Source organism: Mustelus asterias, chromosome 5 (genome assembly GCF_964213995.1).
Source record: "Mustelus asterias chromosome 5, sMusAst1.hap1.1, whole genome shotgun sequence".
In the NCBI taxonomy this organism is placed as follows: Eukaryota; Metazoa; Chordata; class Chondrichthyes; order Carcharhiniformes; family Triakidae; genus Mustelus; species Mustelus asterias.
The window spans coordinates 116,031,763-116,059,520 of NC_135805.1; the positions used below are offsets into that span (position 1 = coordinate 116,031,763).

The 27,758-nt window shown below is 44.8% G+C and overlaps 1 protein-coding gene across 1 annotated transcript in view; it reads left to right on the top strand.

The window, feature by feature from the left end:
* arhgef10 (Rho guanine nucleotide exchange factor (GEF) 10) overlaps nt 1-27,758 on the top strand; it is a 305,202-nt gene that overhangs the window by 86,859 nt on the left and 190,585 nt on the right. Inside the window, exons 3-6 of the mRNA XM_078213587.1 lie at nt 16,581-16,865; nt 19,135-19,434; nt 21,166-21,226; nt 23,805-23,884. Coding sequence (XP_078069713.1) covers nt 16,581-16,865; nt 19,135-19,434; nt 21,166-21,226; nt 23,805-23,884 — 726 coding nt within the window. The remainder of the gene's footprint in view (nt 1-16,580; nt 16,866-19,134; nt 19,435-21,165; nt 21,227-23,804; nt 23,885-27,758) is intronic.

Genomic DNA, 27,758 nt, shown 5'->3' on the forward strand with positions numbered 1-27,758 from the left:
TGGCGTAGTGGTATTGTCACTGGACTATTAATCCAGAGACCCAGGGTAATGCTCTGGAGACCTGGGTTCAAATCCCACCATAGCAGATAGTAAAATTTGAGTCCAATAAAAATCTGGAATCAAGTCTAATCATAGAAATCATAGAAACCCTACAGTGCAGAAGGAGGCCATTCGGCCCATCGAGTCTGCACCGACCACAATCCCACCCAGTCCCTACCCCCACATATTTTACCCGCTAATCCCTCTAACCTACGCATCCCAGGACTCTAAGGGGCAATTTATTTTTTTTAACCTGGCCAATCCACCTAACCCGCACATCTTTGGACTGTGGGAGGAAACCGGAGCACCCGGAGGAAACCCACGCAGACACGAGGAGAATGTGCAAACTCCTCACAGACAGTGACCCGAGCCGGGAATCGAACCCGGAACCCTGGAGCTGTGAAGCAGCAGTGCTAACCACTGTGCTACCGTGCCGCCCTCTGTGCTACCGTGCTGACCATGAAACCACGTTGATTGCCGTAAAAACCCATCCGGTTCACTAATGTCCTTTAGGGAAGGAAATCTGCTGTCCCTACCTGGTCTGGCCTACATGTGACTCCGGACCCTCAGCAATGTGGTTGACTCTTAACTGCCCTCAGGGATGGGCAATAAATGCTGGCCCAGCCAGCGATGCCCACATCCCACGAACAGAAAAAAATGTAAAAACTCCGAGAAGGTGGAAAGGCATTAAAGTCAAAGTACAGTCATCCTGTCAACTGAACTCTGCTCTGTCTTCTGGTGCCTGTCTCACTTGGATATTGCTCTTATTCTTCCTGTGCCTGCCAGTGTGAGTTTCCTGTTTTCCCATGGTTTGAGGTTAGCTGTCTGCACCAAGTTTCTGTTGTCTTTCCTGCTGTATATTGATCCAGGTCCTTCTAGATGATGCCAGCTCTGGCTAAAGTCTCTTCATCTTTCCTGCCCCACAAGTACAGTAAGTTTATAAACCCCTCTCTAACCTTGTGCTCCCTCACACGTCCTGCAAAAGATTGCTGAGGGTGACGTTTTCAGGGACAAATAAGGAAATACTGACTCCTACTTAAACATGTCTGTGCTGTTTTTGTGCAATTGATTTCACAAAATGCAGCCATAAACAAAACAGTGGAAAGAATAGAGACACAAATGGAGATTATTTTATGCTAGATCTGTTAAAATAATTGCAAAGAATTAATACTGCTTTCTTGCTCGATTTCCACTCACCACCAACTTGACTGGGCCCCTTTTTTTTAGGTAAGGAGGTGCAGGCAGGAAACTCAATGCATCAAAATAGGTAAGAGATTTGGGGGGGAGGGGGGGTGTGGATGTGAAGAAGAATTTTTTCACTCAGCAAGGGTGGTAGAAGTGGAGACTATCAATGTTGCAAAAGGAAATTGGATGGACATTTGAGGGAAATAAGCCTGCAGGGCTGCAGCGAAAAAGTGGAAGAATAGGGCTGATTGGATCAGTGTAGAGAGAGCTAGCATAGACTTAATGGGATGAGTGGCCTCCTTTAGTGCCATAATGAATTTATAAACCTAAAACCATGTCCTATAGTGTCATTAGGATCTTGGCGGCATTTCAACAGCCTGCTAAACAAATGCTTCTCTGAGCTGCATAAGGAAAGTCTGCTTCTGCTACTACGGAATATGCACACCGAAGCACACACCACATGTGCACCCTGCAAAATGGACCCCTCCAGGCTCACAGCTTAGTAACCCTGTAATTTTGATCTGCTCAATGGCTCCTGCATACTTTGCACAGGCAGAAGGCTGACAGGCTGCAACTGAGGCCCAGGAATTCATTCAGCTTAGGCCTCAAACATCTGATCATCATCCAGCCTCACCTGCTGGAAGCCCACTCCTGATTAATATCCACCTGACACCTTCAAAACATGAATTCTTGAAAGTGTAACAGAATTGGTGGTGAAGATGCTGATTTCTAGTTCATGGGGTTTGACTTGCTTTTGGAAATACTCACTGGCTCTACACACTGTTTTGTTAAGTTGTTTTTTAATTGTTTTTTCACAATGTCTTATCCTTTATACTTTGGGAGTCTAAGAGCAAAGCAATTCTTGGGATCAACTTCTGACCTCAAAACTAAAATAGCTATTTGTCAGCTTTGTGCTACTTTCCAGTCTTTTCCCTGCATGTCTCTATCTCTCTCCCCCCCCACCACCAGCCCCCCCCCCCCCCCCCCCCGCCAGTCTGACAGAACAAAATTCTCTTCATCTCTGTCTTAAATTAAAGACACGGGGGGGGGGGGGGGGGGGGAAGCGATTTTGAGCCTTCATTCACCGTCTGGGAATCAACAGCGGCAGGGGCTCAATATCCAGCGAAACCTGGAGCGAGATTGCGATTTCCGATTTTTGCCACTCCTTGCTGCTGACATAGCTCACACCCATAACGGGTGTGAACCTGATTTAATTACATTTGAATTCCTATCCGTGTTATTTGCACACTCCTCACCATTCTATTAGCTTTCCTAATTACTTGCTGTACCTGTATCCGAGCTTTTAGTGCTTCATGCATTAGGGGGCCCTGAATCTCAGAGCTCTGCAATCTCTCACCATGCTTCTTTGTCAGGTCTTTACCCACGTACTTAATCTATTAGTACCTCTTTAGCTCCTCTTAGCCATCTTTTCTCCAAGGAAAACAGTCCCAACTTCTCTAATCTATTTTAGAATAGATTCCTACAGTGCAGAAGTAGGTCATTTGGCCCATCGAGTCTGCACCGACCACAATCCCACGCAGACCCTATCCCCATTACCCCATGCATTTATCCTAGCTAGTCCCCCGACACTAAGAGGCAATTTAGCATGGCTAATCCACCTAACCTGCACATCTTTGGTCTGTGGGAGGAAACCGGAGCACCTGAAGGAAACCCATGCAGACATTGGGAGAATGTACAAACTCCACACAGTGACCCAAGCCGGGAGTCGAGCCCGGGTCCCAGGTGCTGTGAGGCAGCAGTGCCAACCACTGTGCCACCCTTCATAACTAAAGTTCCTTAACTCTGGGATGATTCTTGTGAATCTTTTCTGCACCCTTGCCCCCTCCTTCATATCTTTAATAACATGTGCAGTGCCCTGAACTGGACACAATACTGCAAATGAGGTCAAATTAATGTCTTATACAAGTTCAAAATATGATCTTCCCTCTCTTGTTTTAATTGTAACATAATTTGTTTGGCTGCTCTAGCCTTCGGTCTAGACCTTAGGTTCACAAATCAGACCCTGTCAAAGGGCACGTGGAGTGTCTGGAAACATAACTTTTAATTAAAGAAAAAGCAAACAAACTTCATGGAAAGTAAACTTCAACAAAATTGCCTTTGCACTGGGACCAATTCACAAACAAATTCCCGGAAAAGAGACTAATTTAGAATACTTAGAATATGCAGGAACTCCACAAGGTTCCTCAAACAGCACCTTCCAACCTGACAACCACTACCATCTAGAAGGACAAGAGTAGCAGATATCTGGGAGCACCACCACCTGTAAGTTCCCCTCCAAGATACCATCCTGACTTGGAAATATATATCGTCATTCCTTCACACTCTCTGGGTCAAAATCTTGAAGCTCCCCCCCTAACAGCATTGTGGGTATACCTACATCTCAGGGACTGCAGCGGTTCAAGAAGGCAGCTCACCACCATCTTTTCAAGGGCAACTAGATGGGCAATAAATATCCATATCACGTAAAATGAATTTTTAAAAATGGCATAGAGACAGGCCATTCGGCCCACCCAGTCCATGCTGGTGTTTAAGCTCTGCTTGAGACTCCTCCCATCTGAATCTATCTTTATAACCATCTATTCCCTTCTCCCTCACTTGCTTGACCAGCTTCCCCTTAAAATGCACCTATACACAGTTTGCTTCAACTGTGGCACAGAGTTTGGCACAGCGCCAGGTACCTGGCTTCGATTCGCGGCTTGGGTCACTGTCAGCGAGTTCCACATTCTCACCATTCTTAGTGTCAAAAATTTCTTTTGAATTCCCTGTTTGAAGAAATCCAATCTTATACCGATGGTCTTTAGTTATATGCTTCCCCAGCAGAGGAAACACCTTTCTGCATCCTCTCTATCAAACTCTTGCATAATTTTAGAGATCTGTTAGGTAACCTCTCAGCCTGCCTTTCTCAAGAGAAAAGAGGCCCAGCCTGTCAATATATATACCCACACGTTTGTGGTGTCATTCGAATTATCCTTTTTAACAACGTGCTGGGAATACTTCTGCTTATTTATGAAAAGGAAGTCCTATATTCTGTCCAAAATATTGCAGTGTTCAATTTTTACAGAAACTCCAGAAGTGCTGTGCTTCCTACTTTGTGACATTTCCTTTGAGTTTGCTGCACTTTATGTCAGCCTAGAGAAGGAGGCATGGGGCATTTTTCCCAGTTTCTAAATATCCCCAAATGCAATTAGCTGCAAAAGATATCCAGGACCACCTGAGCCTAACCCTCTCCTCTCCTTCAAATGATGCACTTACATATTCTGCTTTGCATCATCACAATAGCTGTGTAAATATTGGGGCAAACACAGCAAGAAGTCTCACAACACCAGGTTAAAGTCCAACAGGTTTATTTGGTAGCAAAAGCCACGAGCTTGTGGAGCGCTTGCTGCTCCTTCATCAGGTCACTCACCCGACGAAGGAGCAGCAAGCGCTCCGAAAGCTAGTGGCGTTTGCTACCAAATAAACTTGTTGGACTTTAACCTGGTGTTGTGAGACTTCTTACTGTAAATATTGGGAATCCAGCATTTGGTGAATCACAGCCTTGAGTTACAGGTTGGTGCTCTGATTCACAGCATGATGGGGACCACTTCTTTGTGGATGATCTGATTATCTTTTGTAGGGTTTAGTTCAATACAGAAGTACTTGATTTGATTAATCTCGACAGAAGTAATTTATGGGAAACAATGTTTTTTAATTTCAGAAGGCTTCAGTCTGAGCTCGCACTATTTTCCTCAGGCGAAGCATGGCTAAGTTCATGCAGAGTTCAATCACTTGCCTCACTCTGGATATTTTGAGGTCCACTTGCTGCAAAAATATTTTATTTTGAACAAATTTCTGTGTTTGGTTCTTTACTGACTTGAGAAGCCTTGGTGTAAGTATGATAATCTCCAAGGTGGTTTCATACTGCTTCTCCAATTGATTTGGATTCTTGGTCATTTCTGTATCAGTGGGCGGTATGGTGGCACAGTGGTTGGCATTGCTGCCTCACAGTGCCAGGGACCCAGGTTCAATTCTCGGCTTGGGTCACTGTCTGTGTGGAATTAGCATGTTCCCGCCGTGTCTACATGGGTTTCCCCCAGGGGCTCCGGTTTCCTCCCACAGTCCAAAGATTTGCAGAATAGGTTATTTGGCCATGCTAAGTTGCCCCTTAGTTCAGGGGGACTAGCTAGGGTGAATGCATGGGGTTATGGGGATAGGGCCTGGGTGGGATTGTGGTCAGTGCAGACTTGATGGGCCGAATGTCCTCCTTTTGCACTGTAGGGATTCTATGACATCTACTTGCTTTGTCCCTCAGTTAATTTGATTTAGGTTAGTCAAAAAGATTGACATCTACTTGCTTTAAATTAAAGCATATCCTTCGATTCAACCAACTCAAGGCCATCTATCGTGTTTTAAAATAATGAAATGTTTGATTTTGTTTACTGATGTTAAAGCTAATTCAATTCCCATCAAATTTGTCTCCCAGACATATGTGTGACGTGCTATTACTAATTGACTTTGTGTGTAACTGGTGACAAAGTTGGATTTTAAGTGGAATAGCTGTTGAATTTATGTTTTGTGTCTCATGGTTCATCACCACCTTCTGCTTTTCCTTCCAAACTAACACACAATTTTCCAATCTCCAATATGTAAATGTCTGATTACTGTCTCTAAAGAAGATGCCTTTGCTTTATTAGCAAATTAGTATTTCCAGTTAGGATGTGCAATGAATTTTAGGGATTCTTACCCGGTGTCCTTATTTTCAAAATCATAAAGTCCCTACAGTGCAGAAGGCAATCCATTGGCCCATCGAGTCTGCACCGACTCTCCGACAGAGCATCTTACCCACGCCCTATCCCCATAACGCCATGATTTATCCCACTAATCTGCCTAAGCTACATACCTTGGGACACTAAAGGGCAATTTAGCATGGCCAATCCACCTAACCTGCACATCTTTGGACTGTGGAAGGAAACCGGAACTCCCAGAGGAAACCCATGCAGACATGGGGAGAATGTGCAAACTCCACAGAGACAGACACCCAAGGCTGGAATTGAACCTGGGTCCTTGGTGCTGTGAGGCAACCGTGATAATCACTGTGCCACCAAGCCACCTTGGTCGTTGGATTGTAAAATATTTTTTCTCAACAACGCTGAAAAGCCCCTTGACATTTAATGAGCTGCGAAAATGCTAAGAATCTCTCTCCCACACACCAGCTTTTAGCTTTGTTCATTTAATAGTCTGACAGTCTAAATTCAGCAGCTGTCATTTGGAGCAGAATATAGCTTCAGTAATGAGTTGCTTCATTCTGTTTGTCAGCAGTAGGGCAGTCACAAGACAGAAGAAGGGGGAAATGTGAAGACAGGTTGTGACAGTATATTGAAGCTTCCAAAGCAAAGCCTGAGAACAGATGGAGAACATTTGAAGGACAAGAACACAACAGGTCATTTTATATGCTGGAGTGAAACCTCAGTTTTCTGCTTGAGCAGTGAATCCTCAGAAAGACTGACTGATAACTGGCTCTCATAAACCTTTGCATCACTTTAGAGAGCACATGAGATACAGATAGACCTGGGGCAGCCATCCACCTTCACCCCTCAAAGCCAAAGCGCCTGAAAGAAACAGGTTCACCATCAAAAGCTGAGAGAAAGGTGACAATACCAGGGTTGGTGGGGAATTGAGTTGTCAGCAGCCTTTGGAAGAATGTGACACTGGAGCAGGAAAGAATGATCTCTCCTGTGGTCCACATGCATTCTCCTTGATTTGGGATTGAGGGTAGGCCAGTGGGGGTGGGCCAGTATGAAGTGGCAGCGGGCTTTGTGGAAGAAATAGCTTTTGTCCAAAGGAGAGTTCCTTACCCAGCATCCACAGCAACAGAGAAGCCACTGTGTCCCTGAGATGGAGCAGTGTTCAATTCCAGGGATGGTTTCTCTGCTGTGATAAACGTTAGGGAAAGAATTTCCAATTTCACCATAGATATTCCTTTCACAGAATCCACTGCCATCTTGCATTGACCGGTGTGTTTCAAGGGCTCTGAGCTTTGAAGGCCTCCCATAGTTGATAAATTTGAGAGGGTCAGTGGCTTCGGGTTGTCTGTTGTATATTTTTACATGCAAGTTATGTGGCTCTACCAAGAAATGTGAGGGTTTTTTTGGAAGTGTCCTTTGGTACAGGTTTCACTGTCATTGATTTGATCTGTGAAGGAGCATCTTTTTGTCCAGTAAAATTGATCTGGAGCAGAGAACATTGTTGCACTGCGCCTCACTTACAGGTTGAGCTCTGCTTCCAGATTTACTCTGCAATTTTAGCATTGGTGCAATATGCAGCCATCTTGGAACATTGGGTGGAATTCTCCCATTTGGAGACTAAATTAATTATGCACCCGTGTGCTTTATGCCATATTTCATGGAGGGGCAGGTCTGGATGACATGTGGTTCACCATCGTGTCCGGATACCATGTTGAAAAAATGCCTAACATCGCTCACCTGCTATTGGAGAAGGAAGACCTCCTAAAAATGAAGATAAATCTCCAGGACACTCTTGAGACTGGAAGATGGACCTGCTGAGAATGATGATGGATCTCCAGGAACATTCTGAGGCTGGGAGCTGGTCCCCCTCCAGCCAGCTGATTCTGGAAGGTCCAATTGTCAATACTCCCCTGACCCACTCCCCATTGTGGTGGGCAGCCTCCATCTTGAACTTCAGAGGCAGCTCCAGGCATCGTTCTGGTGAATTCTGACATCTATTTGCCACCTTGTTATAAATGTGTTTCACCTGGTGTGTTTTCCTGCTGGCAATACAAGACTCTTGGTGGGGGAGGAGGGAGGGTGGTTTGGGCTTTCATCCCATTAATGGGTTGCAAATGAGGTTTACGCCAGCTTTTACTGGATTGTTCAACCCACCATGATGAGCACCAGGGGAAGGTTCCCAATGTAAATTCATGCTGGCATGAACACTGATTTCTGAGCTCCCTACCAGATTTCAACCCCCACTCCACAGCCAGTGGGGGTTGGGAGGGTCTTTGAAGAATTCCACCCATTGTAATGTGTACTCAGCCTTCAGCAGAGTTTGGACTTGATCGATGGATAAAATTGGGATTTCAGTGATGTACTTTTGGTTGTTTCAGTTGGGTTGTTCTTTACTAGGTAAACAGTTTTTGCTGCTTCAGATAATTAAATTTACATGGATATTTTGTTGGCACTAAGCAAACTGAAGATTTAACTCTTTAATTTAAACTACAAGTACTATTTGAAACTTTTTTAGCACTAAACCCTGACTTGGCAACAACAATTGCCAAGAAGTGACGTTTATTTAAATGTCTATTGTGGATTTTCTGAGCCTTTTCAAGGAAAAGCTGTCACTGCATCAGCGCAAGCAATTCATTTATGATATCCACATGTTGTCTCTCTCTCTGGCAAGCAATTTACATTTCCTTTCCACAAATTGATGATAAATGTCCATTCTTCACAGAGAAGATTTGTGGATGACCTGATTAAAGTTGTAATAAATTTCAAGCAGAGATGCCAAGACTTTTGATTTAGGCTTAAATCCTCATTTCATGGTCAAAGACTTCTGAATTCATTGATGCATCTTAAATTAAACCAGAATGCAATCTCTGATGTTTACCTTGCTTCCACTATAGCATAAAATAAGGGGTGGGATTCTCTTACCCCAAGACCGAAAATTCCTGCCCGAGGTGAGTGAGCCTTTAGATGGTCCGTCAAATTCTCTGTTCCGCCCACTACGATTCTCGTGGCAGTCAGGATGGGAAGTTTGCCCATGGTAATAATAAATTTAATGGATTAGTACATGACCCAATTGATTCAACTTTGAAAAAAAGTTACACATTATACACTACAATTTAAAAAATGATAAACCTCAACAACGTAATGAATATTTATATCGCTATTTACCTATGACTTTACAAAACTTGTTTATGGTGCAAGGGACTTTGTTCTTCCCAGTTGCAAACCTCTTACCTTCTGAAGTAAAATTAGCTATAATTATCTCAGCTCTCAGATTTGTAACATTTACTCAAGATTCTTTCTCTCCTTCCCCTTTGTAATTTTACATGATTGTAAAAGATGCTTTTCTTTCCCTTATGTCACAGGCACTTATTAAATGGTGTTTTCCCCAAATGTGTGTGTATGTTCCCACACCCATGAGGTAAGCAATGCAATTTAAAAGAATCCAAAAAGGAAAGGATTAGATAATTTCACACTATTGCTCTGGAAGTTACCTAAGAAAAGATAAGCGGGTGGGATTTTCCAGTTGCGCGCGCCCCAAGACTGGAAATTTCCAACCGAGCTCAACGGACATTTAAATGGCCCGCTGAATTTTCTGTCCCGCTCAGTATGATTCCCACGGTGGGCGGCAAGAGAAATTTCTGGCCAAAGTTACTAGCACATACACGCACATAAGTTACGTTGGAAGCTAAAATCTATACTGATGAAATAAATTGGATCAGTTCAGTCTCTCTCGTGCTCTGTGTAGGCCTCATATGTTTGAAGTCAAGATGTTGTGTTTTCTGACTGACGTGCAGAACTTAAGGTTGTAGAGTTGTCTCTGCGGCTGCAATGGCTTCTACTGTTGAATTGCCAGAGATTGCTTTAACGGGTGAGTTTTGTAGACGGGATCAGGTTTACGGGAAGGAGATAAGATTCCTTGCTTCTAGATCTGCAGGCGTAACACTGTTAGCTTCCCAGTTGCTTACAGCAGACCGTTCAGTGATTCTGGAGGGATCACCTTCTCTCCTCAGTTTGAAGCTCTTGTCTGCTTCTCTGAAGATGTTTTCTCTCTGGATCTGCCTTTTTCCTGCCCCAGGTAAGGCAAGATGGCTGCTGTTGTCATGTGACCTGTACAAAAATGCCAAGTCACCTCCAAATAAGGCATCGACACTTCGACCAGCCCTCTTCCCGCCTGTGTTTCTGAGCTTTAGACCTGGCAAAGGCACAATTTACATTCTTGTAATCAGGCGTCAGTGAAACTTTTACGATCTCATGGATGAAACCAAAGCTATAACAGTGATGATCTTTTGTGCTCTTAGAAGGGGCTACCCAGCCTGAAATCCACAATTCTGTCTGGTCACTTGAACTCATTTTGAAACAGTCTTTAAACTCCGACAAAGTGTATTTTAAATGTAACCTGTATAACAGTTTTTCTAAAATTTGTATCATCATAACTGTGCATCGTAACTGTTAGCTATAGTGCTTGGTGAAGAAGCACTATACCCATGGACAAGGTAACACTAATGGTCAGCACCTAAACAGGTAGTCATGAGCCATGGTGTGAGCCCATCCAGCTGGTGGATTGCAGTCACAATGTCCGTGATCAGCATGGCAGCACGGTGGCATAGTGGTTAACACTGCTGCCATACAGCGCCAGGGACCCGGCTTAATTCTGGCCTCAGGTCACTGTCTGTGTGGAGTTTGCACGTTCTCCCCATGTCTGTATGGGTTTCCTCCGGGTATTCCAGTTTCCTCCCACAGTCCAAAGATGTGCAGGTTAGGTTGATTGGCCATGCTAAATTAACCCTTAGTGTCAGGGGATTAGCAGAGAAAATTCATAGGATTATGGGGATAGGACCTGGGTGGAATTATGGTTGGTGCAGACTCGATGGGCCGAATTGCCTCCTTCTGCACTGTAGGGATTCTATGATTCATTCTATGAACACACCTCATCCAAATTTCTCTGTCACCTGTGAAGACAGTTGCTCCCCTCAGTGATGCCTGAAAATCTCTTCATTCTAAACAATTAATTAGCCTACTCTGTTTTTAAACTTGTTCAAAAACAAAGTGCATTTTGGTTTTTTTTGCACCGATTTGCCTCAAATCTTGGCCCTTACTTGAGCAATCACAATTTTCTTTATTGCCGATTTGGGCGCCACATTTTTAAACATGCTACAAAAATGGAAAATGCTGTAAAATCTCAGCCGGTCTGGCAGCATCTGTGGAGGGAGAAATAGAGCGAAGGTTTCAAATCTGTATGACTTCTTTCAAATGTGATGGCCGTGATTTTACAACCTCATTCGGGTGAGGCTCATAAAATCCCGCCCGAGGCCAATGGAGAATTCCATTCTGCAAGTCTTGCCCGTCCCGATTCTCTGCATGCACAGTGGGGTAGGGAGGGGGTCCCGCTGTCTCTCTGCATGCACAGTGGGGTAAGGAGGGGGTCTCGCTGTCTCTCTGCATGCACAGTGGGGACGGGCGTGGCGGTAAATTTCCGGCATGTGTCTTTGTGAGTTACGATGTCATGGTTCTATACTAATCAAGGCCTGGTAGTTACAGAGATGATTTTTTAAAAGGATACTGACAGTCAGAGAGGGGGAGAGTTTATTTCTTGTATGTACCATTTATATAATGTTTATACAAATCCATTGGAAGAATAGGCGCACCATTGTCAGTGTTCTCGCTCAGGCCAACATCAAAGCATTGACCATGCTCAATCAACTCCACTGGAGGGCCACATTGTCCACACCACGCCTTATTCAAGATTCCCGAAATGAGCGCTCTGCTTGGAGCTTCGATATGGCAAGCGAGTCCTAGGAGGGCAGAGGAAATGCTTTAAGGGCGTCCTTGAAAAAGTATGGCATCCCCACCAACACCTGGGAATCCCTGGCCCTGGATACTTTTCCACCGACTAGAGTAGTGGAAAAGCATCCAGGAAGGAGATGAACACTTGGAGTTTTGTTGCTTTGCTTCAGTTTGCTCTCAGTATGAAAGAAGCATATAGCAACCTGGGCACCCACCCACCTGCTCCTCCAACCATTCTTCGCCCCACCTGTGGCACAGACTGTAGGTCACGCATTGGACTCTCCAGACACCTGAAAACTCATTTTGAGTGTGGAAGCAAGTCGTCTTCATCTCTGAGGGACTGCCTGAGAAGAAGAAGACTGTTTATATAACAGATATCTAAGTATGGGGAAGAGATAGGAAAAACAAAGGAATGTGATTGCACCAACCAGTTATATAAGACTTTGGGACAAAGTTGATTTTATCTCCTTAACAGCTTGGTTGCTGATGGTGTGATGTTCATTACCTGAAGCTTTCCAAAAGTCCCACACTGAAATTCTTTGTGAGAGATTAGCTTAGTTGCCTTGCTGTTGGAATTTATCAGATAGGCTCTGACTTACATTTGAGTGCCAGGTTAAATAAACAACTCATTTTTCATAAATAATGGTCTGGCTTTCTGGATTAATCATAGAATTTAATGATAGCATAGAAGGATGCCATTCAGCCCATTGTTTGTGTGCTCGCATTTTGTTACAGCGATCCAAAAGTAATCCCATTACCCTTCACCTTCCCCATTGTCATGTACCTGCGCCATCTTCAAATGTTTTCCTCAGTTAAATGAGGCCATGGTCTCTGTCTCATTTGCCCTACGGCAAAGCACTCCACACTCCAATGGCCATCTACATTTTTAAAAATATCTTCTAGCCTCTCTCCTCATTACCTCAGGGACAATTTTAAATTGATGATGCCTGAACTCTCCAGCCTTGCAGAAATGTTCCTTTCCGAACTCGCTATCAAAACCCTTATGTATTTCTAAAAAAACATTTATTAAGTGTACGTGCGTGTGTGTACATGTGTGTGTGTGTGTGTACGTATGTATCTTCCAATCAGGATACTGTGTGCCTTGAAGGGGAGTTGGGAGGGATGGCGTTCCCAAACATTCATGCTCTTGTTGTTGGTAAGAGTTTTAACAACACCAGGTTAATGTCCAACAGGTTTATTTGGTAGCAAATACCAAATTTGCTACCAAATAAACCTGTTGGACTTAAACCTGGTGTTGTTAAAACTCTTACTGTGTTCACCCCAGTCCAACGCCGGCATCTTCACATCTTGTTGTTGGTAGCAGAGGTTGTAAGGATGTGAGGTGCTTGTGAAATTACAGAATTCATTGCTGACTGATTCATCTGATTTGTCCTCCTTATTGCACTTTGTAATTTTTGAATTTTCAAGAGCGCTTATTGCAAGAGAATTGCATCCAATCTAGCATTTGTGGACAGTCTAGAAAAAAAAATGCAGATAATATGTCCATGTTCATATTACTAATTTATTTTTAAGTTTAGTATAACTGCAAAATACTCTCTCTTTATTAGGAATCCTTGGGTTTGTTGGCTCATCTCCTGCCTGAGGCCTTTCTCTTAAATTGGTGCTGCAACATCAATAGCCTTTAATGTGAAAAGTAATGATAGGCCCACTTAGTCTGAACTATTAGAGCAGCATTGCTTCAGAATAACTTATTTAGAATATATTTGGAATATTTTTTAAAGAGTTGTATGTGTCAATCTAGCATGGGTGGAGGGTGTATTTTGTAATATTTCTGGCAGTGTAAAAATGAGAATCATATCTAGATTGGCGACATCACCCCATCAACATTCCTATTTTTCTTGTGAGTCAACTGCAGCTACAGATATAGAGAAGTGGAATTAAGTGTTAAGACATTGAACACAACTGCTCAATTCTTTAACAAGAACAGAGGGTGGTGGGAAACGCAGCAGGTCTGATAGCACTGGTAAGGAGAAAAAGCAGAGTTAACGTTTGGCTCTTTGCCAGAACTGAAGAGAGGGAGAATGTGTTAGATCTCAAATTGTAGCTGTGAGAGATTGCCACAAAATGTAGCAACTTTGAGAACAAAAGACAGATGGCCTGGTGTGGGAGTGGAAAGAGATGGGGCTTGCATCGAGACGAAACATGTTTGGGATATTTTGAGAAAGGATTTAAAGTGGAGGAGAAATGTCATAGTCTAAAGTTGCCGAACTCAACATCGAGTCCTGAGGGCTGCAATATGCTCAACCAGAAGATGGGATGCTGCTGCTCCAGCTTGCATTGGGCTTCACTGGAGTATTGTAGCAAGCCAAGGACAGACATGTGGGCATAAGAATAATGTGCTGAGTTAAAATGTCAAGTTTATCCAGCATCCTCTGTTCTTGTTTCCGATTTCAGCATCCATCGTACTTTGCTTATTTTTGCCAGGAGGATCAATTTGAAGGGTTCTTGTGACAACGAAATAGATGAAAAGCACCCTGTCGCATGGACATTATTGATTTTAAATCTGTAATTATTCAATAGTCTTTATTGTGACCTTCCAGCATTGGTAAGAAAGCTGAAATGGTGGCAAAATATTGAAGTAGCTCATGGTGAAAGAACTATAAAGCTATGGCCTACAGGTCAACACTTCGAGAAATTCATGGAATTTTTAAAAAAAATTAAGGATACCACAAACAGCAGTGAGGTTAACTGTGAAGCAACTGAAAATATGCTGAAGTTCAGTTAAGGAGAGATACTAAGTTGTAGGTCATTAAATTTCAGATAAGGATGTCAAAAGAAGTAAAAATCAAAAGAGAGCACTAGTCAGCGGTAAAGTCAAAACTTTAGCCCAGATAAAACAGAGCATTAATAAAAGAAGGTAAACAGGAGCAACAAGGGGGAACTATTTGATAGAAGCAAAATTTCTGAAGTGTAAGAGGTATTTTGGTGTGGATTACTTACAGCAATATGCTTTTATCCTAATCTTCTAAAACTTTATTGATTCAGGAATTGTCCCCTTCAATTGAATAATTACCAAATTCTCTCCAGTAGTGCAGACTCTTAAAACTCAAACTCTGGTAACGCTTCATCTCTGGGCGAATCCCCGGTGGAGGCAGTTCACCATCAGCCGCCGGTGGGATCTTCTGGTCCCGGTGATGTCAATGGTGGGCCCTATTTTACCATTGCGTCGCCAGGCGCGAAAACGTGGTAAAGTTGGGTGTGAGGCCATTAATGCAAAGTGCGCCCGCGTCCGCGCAGATGGCCACTTTACCGAAACCCGGGAATGGCGGCGATCTGATTCGCGCTCGAAAGAGGCGCAACGGCAATTTAAATGCATTTCCTTGTATTTCAATTGAATTAATGAACTGCCCGCCCAACTTTGTCAGCATTTCCCCCTTTACCACCGCGTTCGCGGATCCGGAATCGTACCAAAATGAACCTGCTGAATAAAAGTCTGAATCTGGCACTCCAGCTACTGAAGAGCGGGTTCAGAGTTTCCAATGGCTCTCTGACTCAGATCAGTGATGGGGGTGGGGGGGGGCGGGTCAGATCATTCTCTGCTCGGGGGAGGGGAGTGAGGCCAGATCATTGTCTGGTTGGGGGGGGGGGGGAAGGAGGAGGAGGCGGGTCAGATGTATCTCTGGTGGGGAGGGAGGGAGGCCCAATCGTTGTCTGGTGGTGGTGGGGGGGGGATGGGGGGGTGCTGATCGTTGTCTGGTTGTGGGGTGGGGGAGGAGGGCTGATCATTGCCTGGTGGGGAGGGAGGAGGAAGCGGGTCACATGTTCTTCTGTGGGGAGGGGGAGGAGTGAGGCCAGATCGTTCTCTGAGGGGGGGGGGGGGGGGGTTGAGTGAGGCCTGACCATTCACTGGGGGGGGGGAGGGGTAGTGAGGTTCAGATCATTCTCTGGTGGGAGGGGGGGGAAGTGAGGCCAGATCGTTCTCTGAGGGGGGTGGGGGGGGGTGAGTGAGACCAGACCATTCTTGGGGGGGGGCGGAGTGAGGCCAGATCGCTCTCGGGGGGGGGGGGGGGGGGCGGGGAGGGAGGCGGGTAAGATGTATCTCTGGTAGGGGGGGGAGATGGATCTCTGGTGGGGGGAAAAGGGGGGCAGGGGGGACTGCTGCCACTCTGCGGGCGATCGGTGGGGGGGGGGGAAGGGGCAGGGGGTCACGATCGGTCTGGGTAGTGGGGGGAGGGTGGATAAGGGGGACAGTGATGTCTGTGGGGGCCATCGCTCCCGCTTTTTGCTCCCGGGCTGCTTTCTTCGCTTTCAGCGGCCCGGAAGCGATCTAACACGGACGCGCTTTTTCAAATTTCTTTCCAACTGCGCATGCGCAGTTCAGAGCTCCGATCATTTTGGGTGCGCTAAGCCCCGCCCACAATGCGAATGGGACCCGCGATTTTTTTTTCTGGCTGAGTGCGTATGGGAGCGCCTGAAAGCAGATTTCTAAGTCAGATCTGAATTAAACCCAGAGTCAGCACTTAGAATGAAAATGGTAAAATCAGGCCCGGTGACTTACATTCCTGGGTCCCAACTTTGGCGGGACTGGAAAATCCCACTTGTAGGAAGGGCTAGAGAATCCTGCAATTTATCCTTAATTTACATCATTGTTTTCCATGCCCAGGTAGTGTCTACTAGTTCAGTGGCCAAAATCAGAATTACTCTGTGATTTTTTTACATGTTTTTAATCAAGTCGCATCTTAATAAGCATATGACTTCAGCTCCAACTCCAAATATACATAGATTTATACTGGTCACAGTATTGTATATTGTTTTAAATGGAAATTAAAACTTTCCACTCATTGCATTATTTCTGTTTTCTTTCAGTGCTAGAAAATGAACTTCCATACGTTGATGATGATGATGATCAAGAGGAGGGCAAAATATTTGACTTTGACAGTGATGAGATACCTGAAGCAGACAGAGAGGCCATCTCTGACCCTGTGCCTGTATCTCTAAATGAATTGGAACATTGCACTACACAAAACCCGATGCAGGAAATTGTTACTGCAGATTCATCGCCTGAGAACCATGGATATTATGAAATATCGGAAACTAATTTGCCTCTACACAAAAGTGATTTTGAACAAGATCCTAATGCAGTGGCACAAGGTAATAGTAAGATAACTAAATTAAACTGGTCGCAGATCTGAATGACTGATCTATTTCCTTTAATAAATTTCCTTGAATAAAGCTATTATACTGTACCAGACCTTAGAAAAATATATTAGTCTCAGAAGGTATGCAGTATGGATTCACTGGATTGATACTGGGTCGAAAAGGGTCTAATTTTGAGGACAAATTGCAGAGACGTGATTGTATTCTCTTGAAATTAGAATAACAAGTGATGATTTAATTGAGCCTTTTAAGATAATTAACAAAACTTATAGGGTAGATAGATGTTAGGAGTTGGAGGGGGTTTAATTTAAACAGCTTTAGTTTCCCCTCTCACCATCCATTGTAAACAAAAAGGTGATTTGATGTCGATTTCTTTCTTGTTAAGAGGTGGCATATTTCCCAACCCCTCAGTTTTGATGTGATTCAATTTTGGTTGTTAATCCCACAGCAAACTCCAGATCAGGTAAACCCAGAGGGATAGTTTATTCGCACACACTCAAACACGACGAGATGGCAGCAACATAGCCTCCATTTTCACTGATACAATAAAAGAGGGGGAAGAGAGAACGAATTACAGGGCAATGAACACAGCATAAAGAATTATTATTTCATGTGAGTCCAGAGAGCTGAATCAGAGACTAGTGGTGTTTTCTTTCACAGAAGTTGGCAGCTTGAAGTCTGAAACCGGATAATTCACTTTTCCAGTATGGATGCCTTCCATGGTGAAATAGGCATGTAGAGATGAATTAGCCTTGTCGGTGATGGTACAGAAGTTTCAGCAGGAACGTTGTAGATGGTAGCCAGGCATTCACCTGGACAAAGCCCTTGTTCTGAGCTGCCTCTTGCTCAGTGGAAGATGACAGACTGATTGGCAGACAGCAAGACAGTGCAACTGCTTCTCCTATCCAAGGGTGTCATGTGACTCAAACTTTTCTACTTGGGCTGTGACAAAGGATGCATATTCCTGATGCCTGCCCTGCTCACCATAAAATGGAAGACAGGTCGAGGGTGGATGGCAAGGTCATGCATTGCATTTTGAGCCCTCCCTGCCTTCAAATACATTAGCAGGGTCCTTGAAATCCAGCCCACAGTTCTGATTTTACTCCTTGAGTTATTAGTATTTTTAATTTATGTTGTTAACCTGTCTAGTTCGAAATGATGTCTTCCTCCAAATTAGTAGCTGTATATTTGCAAATACACAATGAACAATTAAAATTCTACATTACTGAAAATGTTCAAATTTTTTGTAGAAAAACCAATAAAGTAAAAGGAAGCCGAATTTTCAATTGCAAGGTTTCCCATCTCTGGTGACCGTAGTTGGATGTAGAGAGTCATAGAGCAAAGCATAGGAGATTGTCTACAAGGCTGGTGCAGACGCGATGGGCTGAAGGGCCTTTTCTGTGCTGTTGACGTCTGAGTCTGCGAAGGGATGGAAAAGCTGAGCAGCCCCCAAGATAAGCAGCCCAATAAGCCCGTGGAGCAAGAGTGATTGAGGGATGGAATCAAAGAAAGAGGAGACTCCCACACCCTCTCAAGGGCCATTACTTGCTGTTTTTAGAGGCCTAGCATCCATTTTCCACATGTTGGCTGTAATACCAAGTGGTAGAGCAATTGGACAGAGTGCCAGGCAGCCCTCCTGGGATTTGCGTGCCATTAGCAGGGATGGAGTGGCCAGTGACGGTCCTGCTGCAAGTTAGACAAGCTAGAGGTGGAGTAGGCCTCATTGTTCAGTTATTTTCTTATTGTGCCCTACTATGGGGTGGCATGTGGCACAGTGATTATTAGCGTTGCTGCCGCATAGCGCCAGGGACCCAAGTTCGATTCCCGGCTTGGGTCACTGTCTGTGCAGAGTCTGCAAGTTCTCCTTGTATGTGCGTGGGTTTCCTCTGGATGCTCCAGTTTCCTCTCACAGTCTGCAAGATGAGCTAGTTAGGTGGATTGATCATGCTAAATCATCTCCCTCAGTGTACCCAAACAGGTGCCGGAGTGTGGCGACTGGGGGATTTTCAGTCTTCATTGCAGTGCTAATGTAAGCCTACTTATGACACATAAATAAATCTATTCCACCTGATTTTGGCCGTGATAATGGAGGAGGATCCTGCCCCTGGATTCTAAAATACTCTCAACCGTATTGTAAAGATTTTAGTTTGGATTTAAAGGAAACGTTAGTGGAAAATAATTTGGGTGGGGGGGGGGGGAGTGTTGAACTGGGTTCCTAGATAATCTGAAGACATTTTTTTAAAGAAAGTGTTTGTCTTTGCAGAAAATGACACTGCTGCCAGTTTGCTACATTTACCTGTACAAGCCACAGCTGAAACGCCGCTTGCAAAAGTGAATCCATATTCAGTTGTAGATATCTCACCACTCCAGGAAAATGACCAAGTTGAATTACAAAGAGAGGAACAAAGCCACCAAGACAATAAGGCAACAAGTCATACGCTCCCTCCTGGATACTGTGTGCCAGTTCCGTGTGGATATGCTGTACCATCCAATGTACCATTGCTGGTTCCCACATATTCAGCACCTGTTACTTTAATAAGAAATGTGTCCGTTGATGAGGAAGGTGAGGTGTCTACATTGTAAAAATTGGCAATAAGATTTATTAACTGTAATCTATTAGTTTGCTCTGTGTGGTTGTATTTATAAGGACTAAGCCATTTTAGAAAGTGGGAAAGGTTAATATTCACAACTAGTCTGTCTGATTATTTTTTTAACCTCAACCAACCAACTCACCATATCCCTCAACCTCTCATCGCTAATTATCTTCTGAATCCATATACAAAGATGTATAAAGGTAAACTGGGGCAGCTTGGCGTTTTTAACAACCCAATAGCTGGGTGTTCGGATGAAATGGGACAGAGAGAGTAAAAGTTAGAGGTCAAGAACAGTTACCCAAATCTCTGAGCAACTCCACATAATCATTGTCTGGCTTTATAGCTTCTTTGGATTATTTAAATATGATCCCATAAAGTTGGGGGCGATTCTCCCAAAAGTGCTGAATTGGCGGGAAAGCTGTTCTAGATCCCGACTGTTTTGTCAGTTCAGCTTCTCACCAGAATCTCCACTCTCTGCACTGCAGAGGTCCCAGTCGTGAATATCATTAAAAACCCAGGGGGGCGGGGCCTATTCACGCTGGAGTTTGACAGTTCTGGAGAGCTGCGCATGTGCAATGGCCCCAAACTGCCAACCTCCCGTTTGCTGGTCAGCCTGATCGCTGCCCAGCCTGGAACCACCGCAGTGCTGCCTCTCCAACCACTGCTCCCCCTCCCCCCGCCATGGCCGATTGCGGCCTCCACATCAATTCCCGGGCCAGACCTGACCCTCCCTGTCCTGGAGCGCCCCAATGTCCAGGCTCCACCCCCCTTATACTGGCAGACCCACCCCCGCGCTAACTCACCTGCCCCCCCCCCCCCCCATCCCCCCCGGAGGCAGGCCCCCTCTCCGGCAGATCATCCCTCCCCCCAGCCCGCCCCAGCTTGCCCCAATCCATCCCAGATCGATGCTGTCTGCAAAGTGGCAGCGGGACCCCCATCCCCACCGATTGCCCCTAGGCCCTGTCCACAATAGGCCCTGCCCCCTTGGTACTGCCCGATGCCCGGTGGGCAGTGCTAAAGTGCTCCCTGGGCGTGGGCACTTTGCCCCTTGGGCAGTACCAGGGGGCACGGTCTGGCACTGCCAGGGTGCCCATGCTCAGGGGGCACCACCACCCTGCTGCCTGACCCCCTGGGAGCCCCCGATTGTCCCCCCATTCATTCCGGCGGGGTCTCCCACTAGCTCCCCGAATGTGGAGAACTAGTCTGAACCCTGCCGTAATGAAGTACTCCTGGCATGGCGGGAGATTCGATCGAGACCTGAAAGGTCCCGATAATTACCTAATATGCATATTTAAAACAGATTAAAAACAGATTTAAATGTCTTACCTGCCTTCCCACCGGTTTCCAGCGTGGTCTGACTGGTGACTGTTCGCCGGCTCTGGGAGATGCACATGCATTCCCGGCACATGCGCAAATCCCTGTTCAAGGCCGCAGACACACGTCTCCCACCGCGACCCGACAGAAAAGTTGGGGGTCGCAATGGGAGAATCGCAGCCCTTATTTCTGATTTTGGTACCAATTCTACAAGAATTGTATGGCAGTGGAAGGTGGTGGTAAGGAGGGGCAAGAGGGAGAGAGAAAATGTAAGAAAACACACTTCTTGAAAAGGCGTAAACTGCTAAAAGTGGGAATCTTATTCATCTTGATCTCAGTTAATTTGAGAGCACTTTTTGATAATGTTATTTCCTGTATATTCACAGCACCATTTAGAAGTGAAGATTCTGATGCTAGTCTAACTCAGTCAAACAGCCAGCCAGTTGGGTAAGTTTGCATCCATTTTATATTATTGATTAAGTGGTGCATTTTCACAGGGAATATTTTCCATATTTAAAGCCCTCATTGCCCTCCTGCCCTTTTCCTGTTCAGTCTATGTTTCCTTGTGCTATTCTGCTACCGTGTAGGTATGTGACCCTACAGGACTGCAAGTTTAACTGCAAATTAAACACTGATTTTCTGTCTTTTGAAGATTACTCACTTATTCAGGCTGGAAATTGGAACGTTGCTCTGTTCATGGAAAGATCAATTAAGACATTCTGGGCAGGATTTTCCGGCCACATTCGCCCCAAAACCGGAAAATTCCACTCGAGGTCGACAAACCTTTGCATGGTCCGCCCCCCCCCGCCCGCTACGATTCCTGTGGCGGGCGGGATTAGAAAGTTCCCCCCTCTGTTTCTCGTGTGCTGTATTCCTGCACAGATTTGTTTACCTGATTCAGTTTTCAATATTAATATTCTCATCCTTATTTTCAAATTACCCCATGCTCCAGCTTCTCCCCATCTCTGTAACTTCTTCAGCCCCCACACCCTCTGAGTTATCGGGGCTCTTCTAATTCTGACCTCTTGTGATTCCCCAGTTGTCATCACTCCACCCATTGGCAGCTGTGCCTTTGGTTGCTGAGGCCTGAAGGTTCTAGAATTCCTTCCTTAAACCCCTCCGCCACTCTCCATCTCTTTCTACCTCTACTTTCTGCCGCTACTTAAAACCTAATTTTTTGTCCAAGCTTTTGATCATTTGACCTAATATCTCCTTATGTGGCTTAATATCAGATATTGTTTGATAGCATTCCTGTGATGGGATATTTTACATCATTAAAGGCACAATATAAATGCAAGGTATTGTTAGAGATAGTAAACAATTTATTGGTTTCTTCATTTCCCTCCCCTCAAGTGTGATGCAAGTTTGCTTTAGACAAGGTGTGGTATCTGAAATGTGATGGACAAGGTGCACATACATAGAACCATAGAATCCCTACAATGCAGAAAGAGGCTGTTCGGCCCATTGATTCAGCACCAACTCTCTGAACAAGCATACCACTCAGACCATCTTCTCCGCCCTATCCCCGCAACTTGGCGCATTTACCATGGCCAATCCACCTAACCTGCAATTCTTTGGACTGAGAGAGGAAACCGGAGCGCCCGGAGGAAACCCACACAGACACGGGGAGAATGAGCAAACTCCACACAGTCGCCCTAGGCCAGAATCGAAGCTGGGTCCCTGGCACTGTGAGGCATATGCAAAAATCTTTTAATAGTATATAGATATATATATATATATATATACACTTGATGATAGTTACAGGCGATAGCCCATAACTTCTTATCTCCGAGGTGTCATACCTCGGAGGTCCCCCAACATGCACTGAGAGACCACCTGGAAGTCTCCATTGCATGGCAATTGTGTAGAAAGTTCAAACTTCAGCTGGGAAGTTACCTTCAATGTGAACCATTGGATCTGAACCATTCCAATGGTTCTGACTGATTTACAGTATTAGTTATCCAGGAACAGTTAAAAGAATTAAAAGCTCTTCTGTCTCCTGGGAAACCATTGTATTGACCCCACCCTCTTTCCCCCAGCCCCAGCCAACTTACCCACTTACCGTACCTTCTCCCTGGCTTCTCAGAGTGGCTGAAACCTTGAAATTTACCTACTTTATGGAAATCAGTGCCATAAAGGGGTGCTTGACTCTCCCCAACTCCACTTGTCTGAGCGGATTCCTGAATAGCGGCACTGCGCTTTTCTCTCTTGGCCTGTGTTGGAAGGCCGGGTGAGAAAGACATGGCAGCATTTCAGTGTAAATAAATAGGCATGCCAATCACTGCAATCTGGCCCATATTAGTTGACCAGTCATGACATTCCTTTGCCCTGAGTAGTTGGGGAGAAATTTTCTCAGGTGTAAATGCGATTCCTTATGAAGCTTGGCAGTAACTGGATCTGCTTTTTTCCCCTCATCTACTTCATTCTCTGCTCCGATTTCTTTTGATGTGGTGAAAGAATGTCAACAACTTCTTTTTCGTTAATTCTTTGCTTCCCTTTATTTCTTAGACAAATGTTTCAGCGTATTTCTTTTCTGGCGTACTGAATTCTCATCCTGGGTGACTGGACAGGCTCCTGGCTGCACCAATCATGCTCTCCATTTAAATTTCTCCCACATTTGCATTGCTGCAAAATCCTATGAATTGAGTAATGTTACAAGTGGAAAACTAGAAATTGGATTTGTTTCCACTCTGCTTTTGTTACCTATTAGAGGTTAGAAATAGTTATGTGCAGTCGCAACATAAAATGATCAGAAAGATAAAGGTTAGACAATTGTGCTTTGCTGATTTAATGGTAACTAGTTTTGCATGTTTTTACACTATAAACTGTGTCATTTTGGAAAGTTCACATCTGATATTTTATTGTAAGCATTTCAAAGAAACAGTAACATTTGGAAGCTCTCCAATCTCAAGAAAAATGAAGATTTATGGTTGCAATAGCTACCCTGTCTTATTTGTGTTTGTACCAATGTATTCACTAAAAATGCACTGTATGTTACAAATTATTTTATTCCATTTTATTATAGTGACGATTACCTTGCTTTGGACACAGAAGATGCCTTTACCAAATGGGCTTCAGACCCAGCAAATACAGCATGGCTAGAGGGTATGTATCAATAACAAAAAGAATGCATTGCTGATTAGTACATCATAAATCTTCAATTTACAATAAGCATCTTGTGTATAAGTGCATCACTCGTTTTGGACTGAGAATTGCAGGTAAAATGTTGAATATATTCTCTCCAACACGTACTTGATTTTAGCAGCATTAGGAATAAGTATTTGGCCATGTGTCGTCATGAGCAACAGTGCAGCAGAGAGAAGTTTATGATAGCTGAGATGCAGCAGTAGAGACACTGGGCATGAATTCTAATTAAGCAAAACTAATGTGCTAATTAGTGAAGTTTCGAAAGAAGAATGTGGAGAGCATTCAACAAAGAAATGTAGAGCAGTCGAGCATTGAAGAGAAGTGTCAATCCAAGGAATAATCAAGATAAGTATTGACCAAACTCAGACTTAAAGCTGTGTTGCCAGTTTAGAAAAAAATGTGGGCATCTCCATTGTTGTCTGGAGACTGGTGTTGGATGATTCCTGCAATGGTATAATTATTTCCACAAATTGCCCTCCAAATTTGCTATGGATAAAGACAGTGATGTTGATAGTTACCATATGGACACAGAGCAAGAATTAGGATACTGACTTGCACTCTCTATTTTTCACCAATGAGTTCGTAGTCTTCTTTATGCCATTTGCAATTAGTTTAAAACTGATCTTTATTTTTGCCTTCCTTTCCTGAAAACATTTGCCTTTTAAAAGTTTTATTTATCATTAATACCTACTCTTTCAATCACTCAGGTTTCTGTTGGTTTCCCTTTTTGTTTTTAGAATTATGCAGCACAGAAGGTGGCCATTTGGCCCATTGTGCCTGTGCTGGTCCTCTGAAAGAGCAATCCCATTAGTCCTGCTCTTTCCCCTATTTGCACATTTATTTTATCACTTCACTTTCAAAAGTTACTGTTGAATCTGCTACAACCATTCTTTCAGGCTGGGCATTCCAAATGATACCCACTTCTTGGAGTACAAGTAAGACACCAGAACATAGGAACTAGGAGCAGGAGTAGGCCATCTGGCCCTTCGAGCCTGCTCCATCATTCAATAAGATCATGGCTGATCTTTTCATGGACTCAGCTCCACTAACCCGACTGCTCACCATAATCCTTAATTCCTTTACTGTTCAAAAATTTATCTTTGCCTTAAAAATATTCTCACAACACCAGGTTAAAGTCCAACAGGTTTATTTGGTAGCAAATGCCATAAGCTTTCGGAGCGCTGCCCCTTCGTCAGATGGAGTGGTTATCTATTCTCAAACAGTGCAAACAGACACAGAAATCAAATTACAGAATACTGATTAGAATGCAAATCTCTACAGCCAGCCAGATCTTAAATGTACAGACAATGTGGGTGGAGGGAGCATTCAACACAGGTTAAAGAGATGTGTATTGCCTCCAGACAGAACAGCCAGTGAAATTCTGCAAGCCAAGGAGGCAAGCTGTGGGGGTTACTGATAATGTGACATAAATCCAACATCCCGGTTTAGGCCGTCCTCATGTGTGCGGAACTTGGCTATCCGTTTCTGCTCAGCGACTCTGCGCTGTCGTGTGTCGTGAAGGCCGCCTTGGAGAACGCTTACCTGAAGATCCAAGGCTGAATGCCCGTGACTGCTGAAGTGCTCCCCCACAGGAAGAGAACAGTCTTGCCTGGTGATTGTCGAGCGGTGTTCATTCATCCGTTGTCGTAGCGTCTGTATGGTTTCCCCAATGTACCATGCCTCAGGACATCCTTTCTTGCAGCGTATCAGGTAGACAATGTTGGCCGAGTTGCAAGAGTAGGTACCGTGTATCTGGTAGATGGTGTTCTCACGTGAGATGATGGCATCCGTGTCGATGATCCGACATGTCTTGCAGAGGTTGCTGTGGCAGGGTTGTGTGGTGTCGTGGTCACTGTTCTCCTGAAGGCTGGGTAGTTTGCTGCGGACAATGGTCTGTTTGAGGTTGCGTGGTTGTTTGAAGGCAAGAAGTGGGGTTGTGGGGATGGCCTTGGCGAGAAACAACTGAAACAACTATATGATGACATCAACAAGTTCCATCCCACCATCAGACTCACCATGGACTACTCTCTGGAATCGGTTGCATTCTTGGACACAGGCATCTCCATTAAGGACGGTCACCTCAGCACCTCACTGTACCGCAAGCCCACGGATAAGCTCATGATGCTCCACTTCTCCAGCTTCCACCCTAAACACGTAAAAGAAGCCATCCCCTACGGACAAGCCCTCCGAATACACAGGATCTGCTCGGACGAGGAGGATCGCAACAGACACCTCCAGACGCTGAAAGATGCCCTCATAAGAACAGGATATGGCGCTCGACTCATCGATCAACAGTTCCGACGCGCCACAGCGAAAAACCGCACCAACCTCCTCAGAAGACAAACACGGGACACGGTGGACAGAGTACCCTTCGTCGTCCAGTAATTCCCCGGAGCGGAGAAGCTACGGCATCTCCTCCGGAGCCTTCAACATGTCATTGATGAAGCCGAACATCTCACCAAGGCCATCCCCACACCCCCACTTCTTGCCATCAAACAACCACGCAACCTCAAACAGACCATTGTCCGCAGCAAACTACCCAGCCTTCAGGAGAACAGTGACCACGACACCACACAACCCTGCCACAGCAACCTCTGCAAGACGTGCCGGATCATCGACACGGATGCCATCATCTCACGTGAGAACACCATCTACCAGGTACACGGTACCTACTCTTGCAACTCGGCCAACGTTGTCTACCTGATACGCTGCAAGAAAGGATGTCCTGAGGCATGGTACATTGGGGAAACCATGCAGACACTACGACAATGGATGAATGAACACCGCTCGACAATCACCAGGCAAGACTGTTCTCTTCCTGTGGGGGAGCACTTCAGCAGTCACGGGCATTCAGCCTTGGATCTTCAGGTAAGCGTTCTCCAAGGCGGCCTTCACGACACACGACAGCGCAGAGTCGCTGAGCAGAAACGGATAGCCAAGTTCCGCACACATGAGGACGGCCTAAACCGGGATGTTGGATTTATGTCACATTATCAGTAACCCCCACAGCTTGCCTCCTTGGCTTGCAGAATTTCACTGGCTGTTCTGTCTGGAGGCAATACACATCTCTTTAACCTGTGTTGAATGCTCCCTCCACCCACATTGTCTGTACATTTAAGACCTGGCTGGCTGTAGAGATTTGCATTCTAATCAGTATTCTGTAATTTGATTTCTGTGTCTGTTTGCACTGTTTGAGAACAGATAACCACTCCATCTGACGAAGGGGCAGCGCTCCGAAAGCTTATGGTATTTGCTACCAAATAAACCTGTTGGACTTTAACCTGGTGTTGTGAGACTTCTTACTGTGCTTACCCCAGTCCAACGCCGGCATCTCCACATTAAAAATATTCAACAGGGTAGCCTCAGCTGCTTCACTGGGCAGCGAATTCCACAGATTCACAACCCTTTGGGTGAAGAAGTTCCTCCTCAACTCAGTCCTAGATCTGCTCCCCCTTATTTTGAGACTATGTCCCCATGTTCTAGTTTCTCCTGCCAGTGGAAACAATCTCCCTGCTTCTATCTTATCTATTTCCTTCATCATATTATATGTTTCTATCAGTTCCCCCCTCATTCTTCTAAATTCCAATGAGTATAGTCCCAGTCTACTCAGTCGCTCCTCATAAGCCAACTTTCTCAACTCCAGAATAAACCTGGTGAATCTCTTCTGCATCCACTCCAGTGCCAGTGCATCCTTTTTCAGGTAAGGAGAACAAAATTGTACACAGTACTCCAGGTGTGGCCTCACCAGCACCTTATACAGCTGCAACATAACCTCGCTGTTTTTAAACTCCATCCCTCTGGCAATGAAGGACACAATTCCATTTGCCTTCTT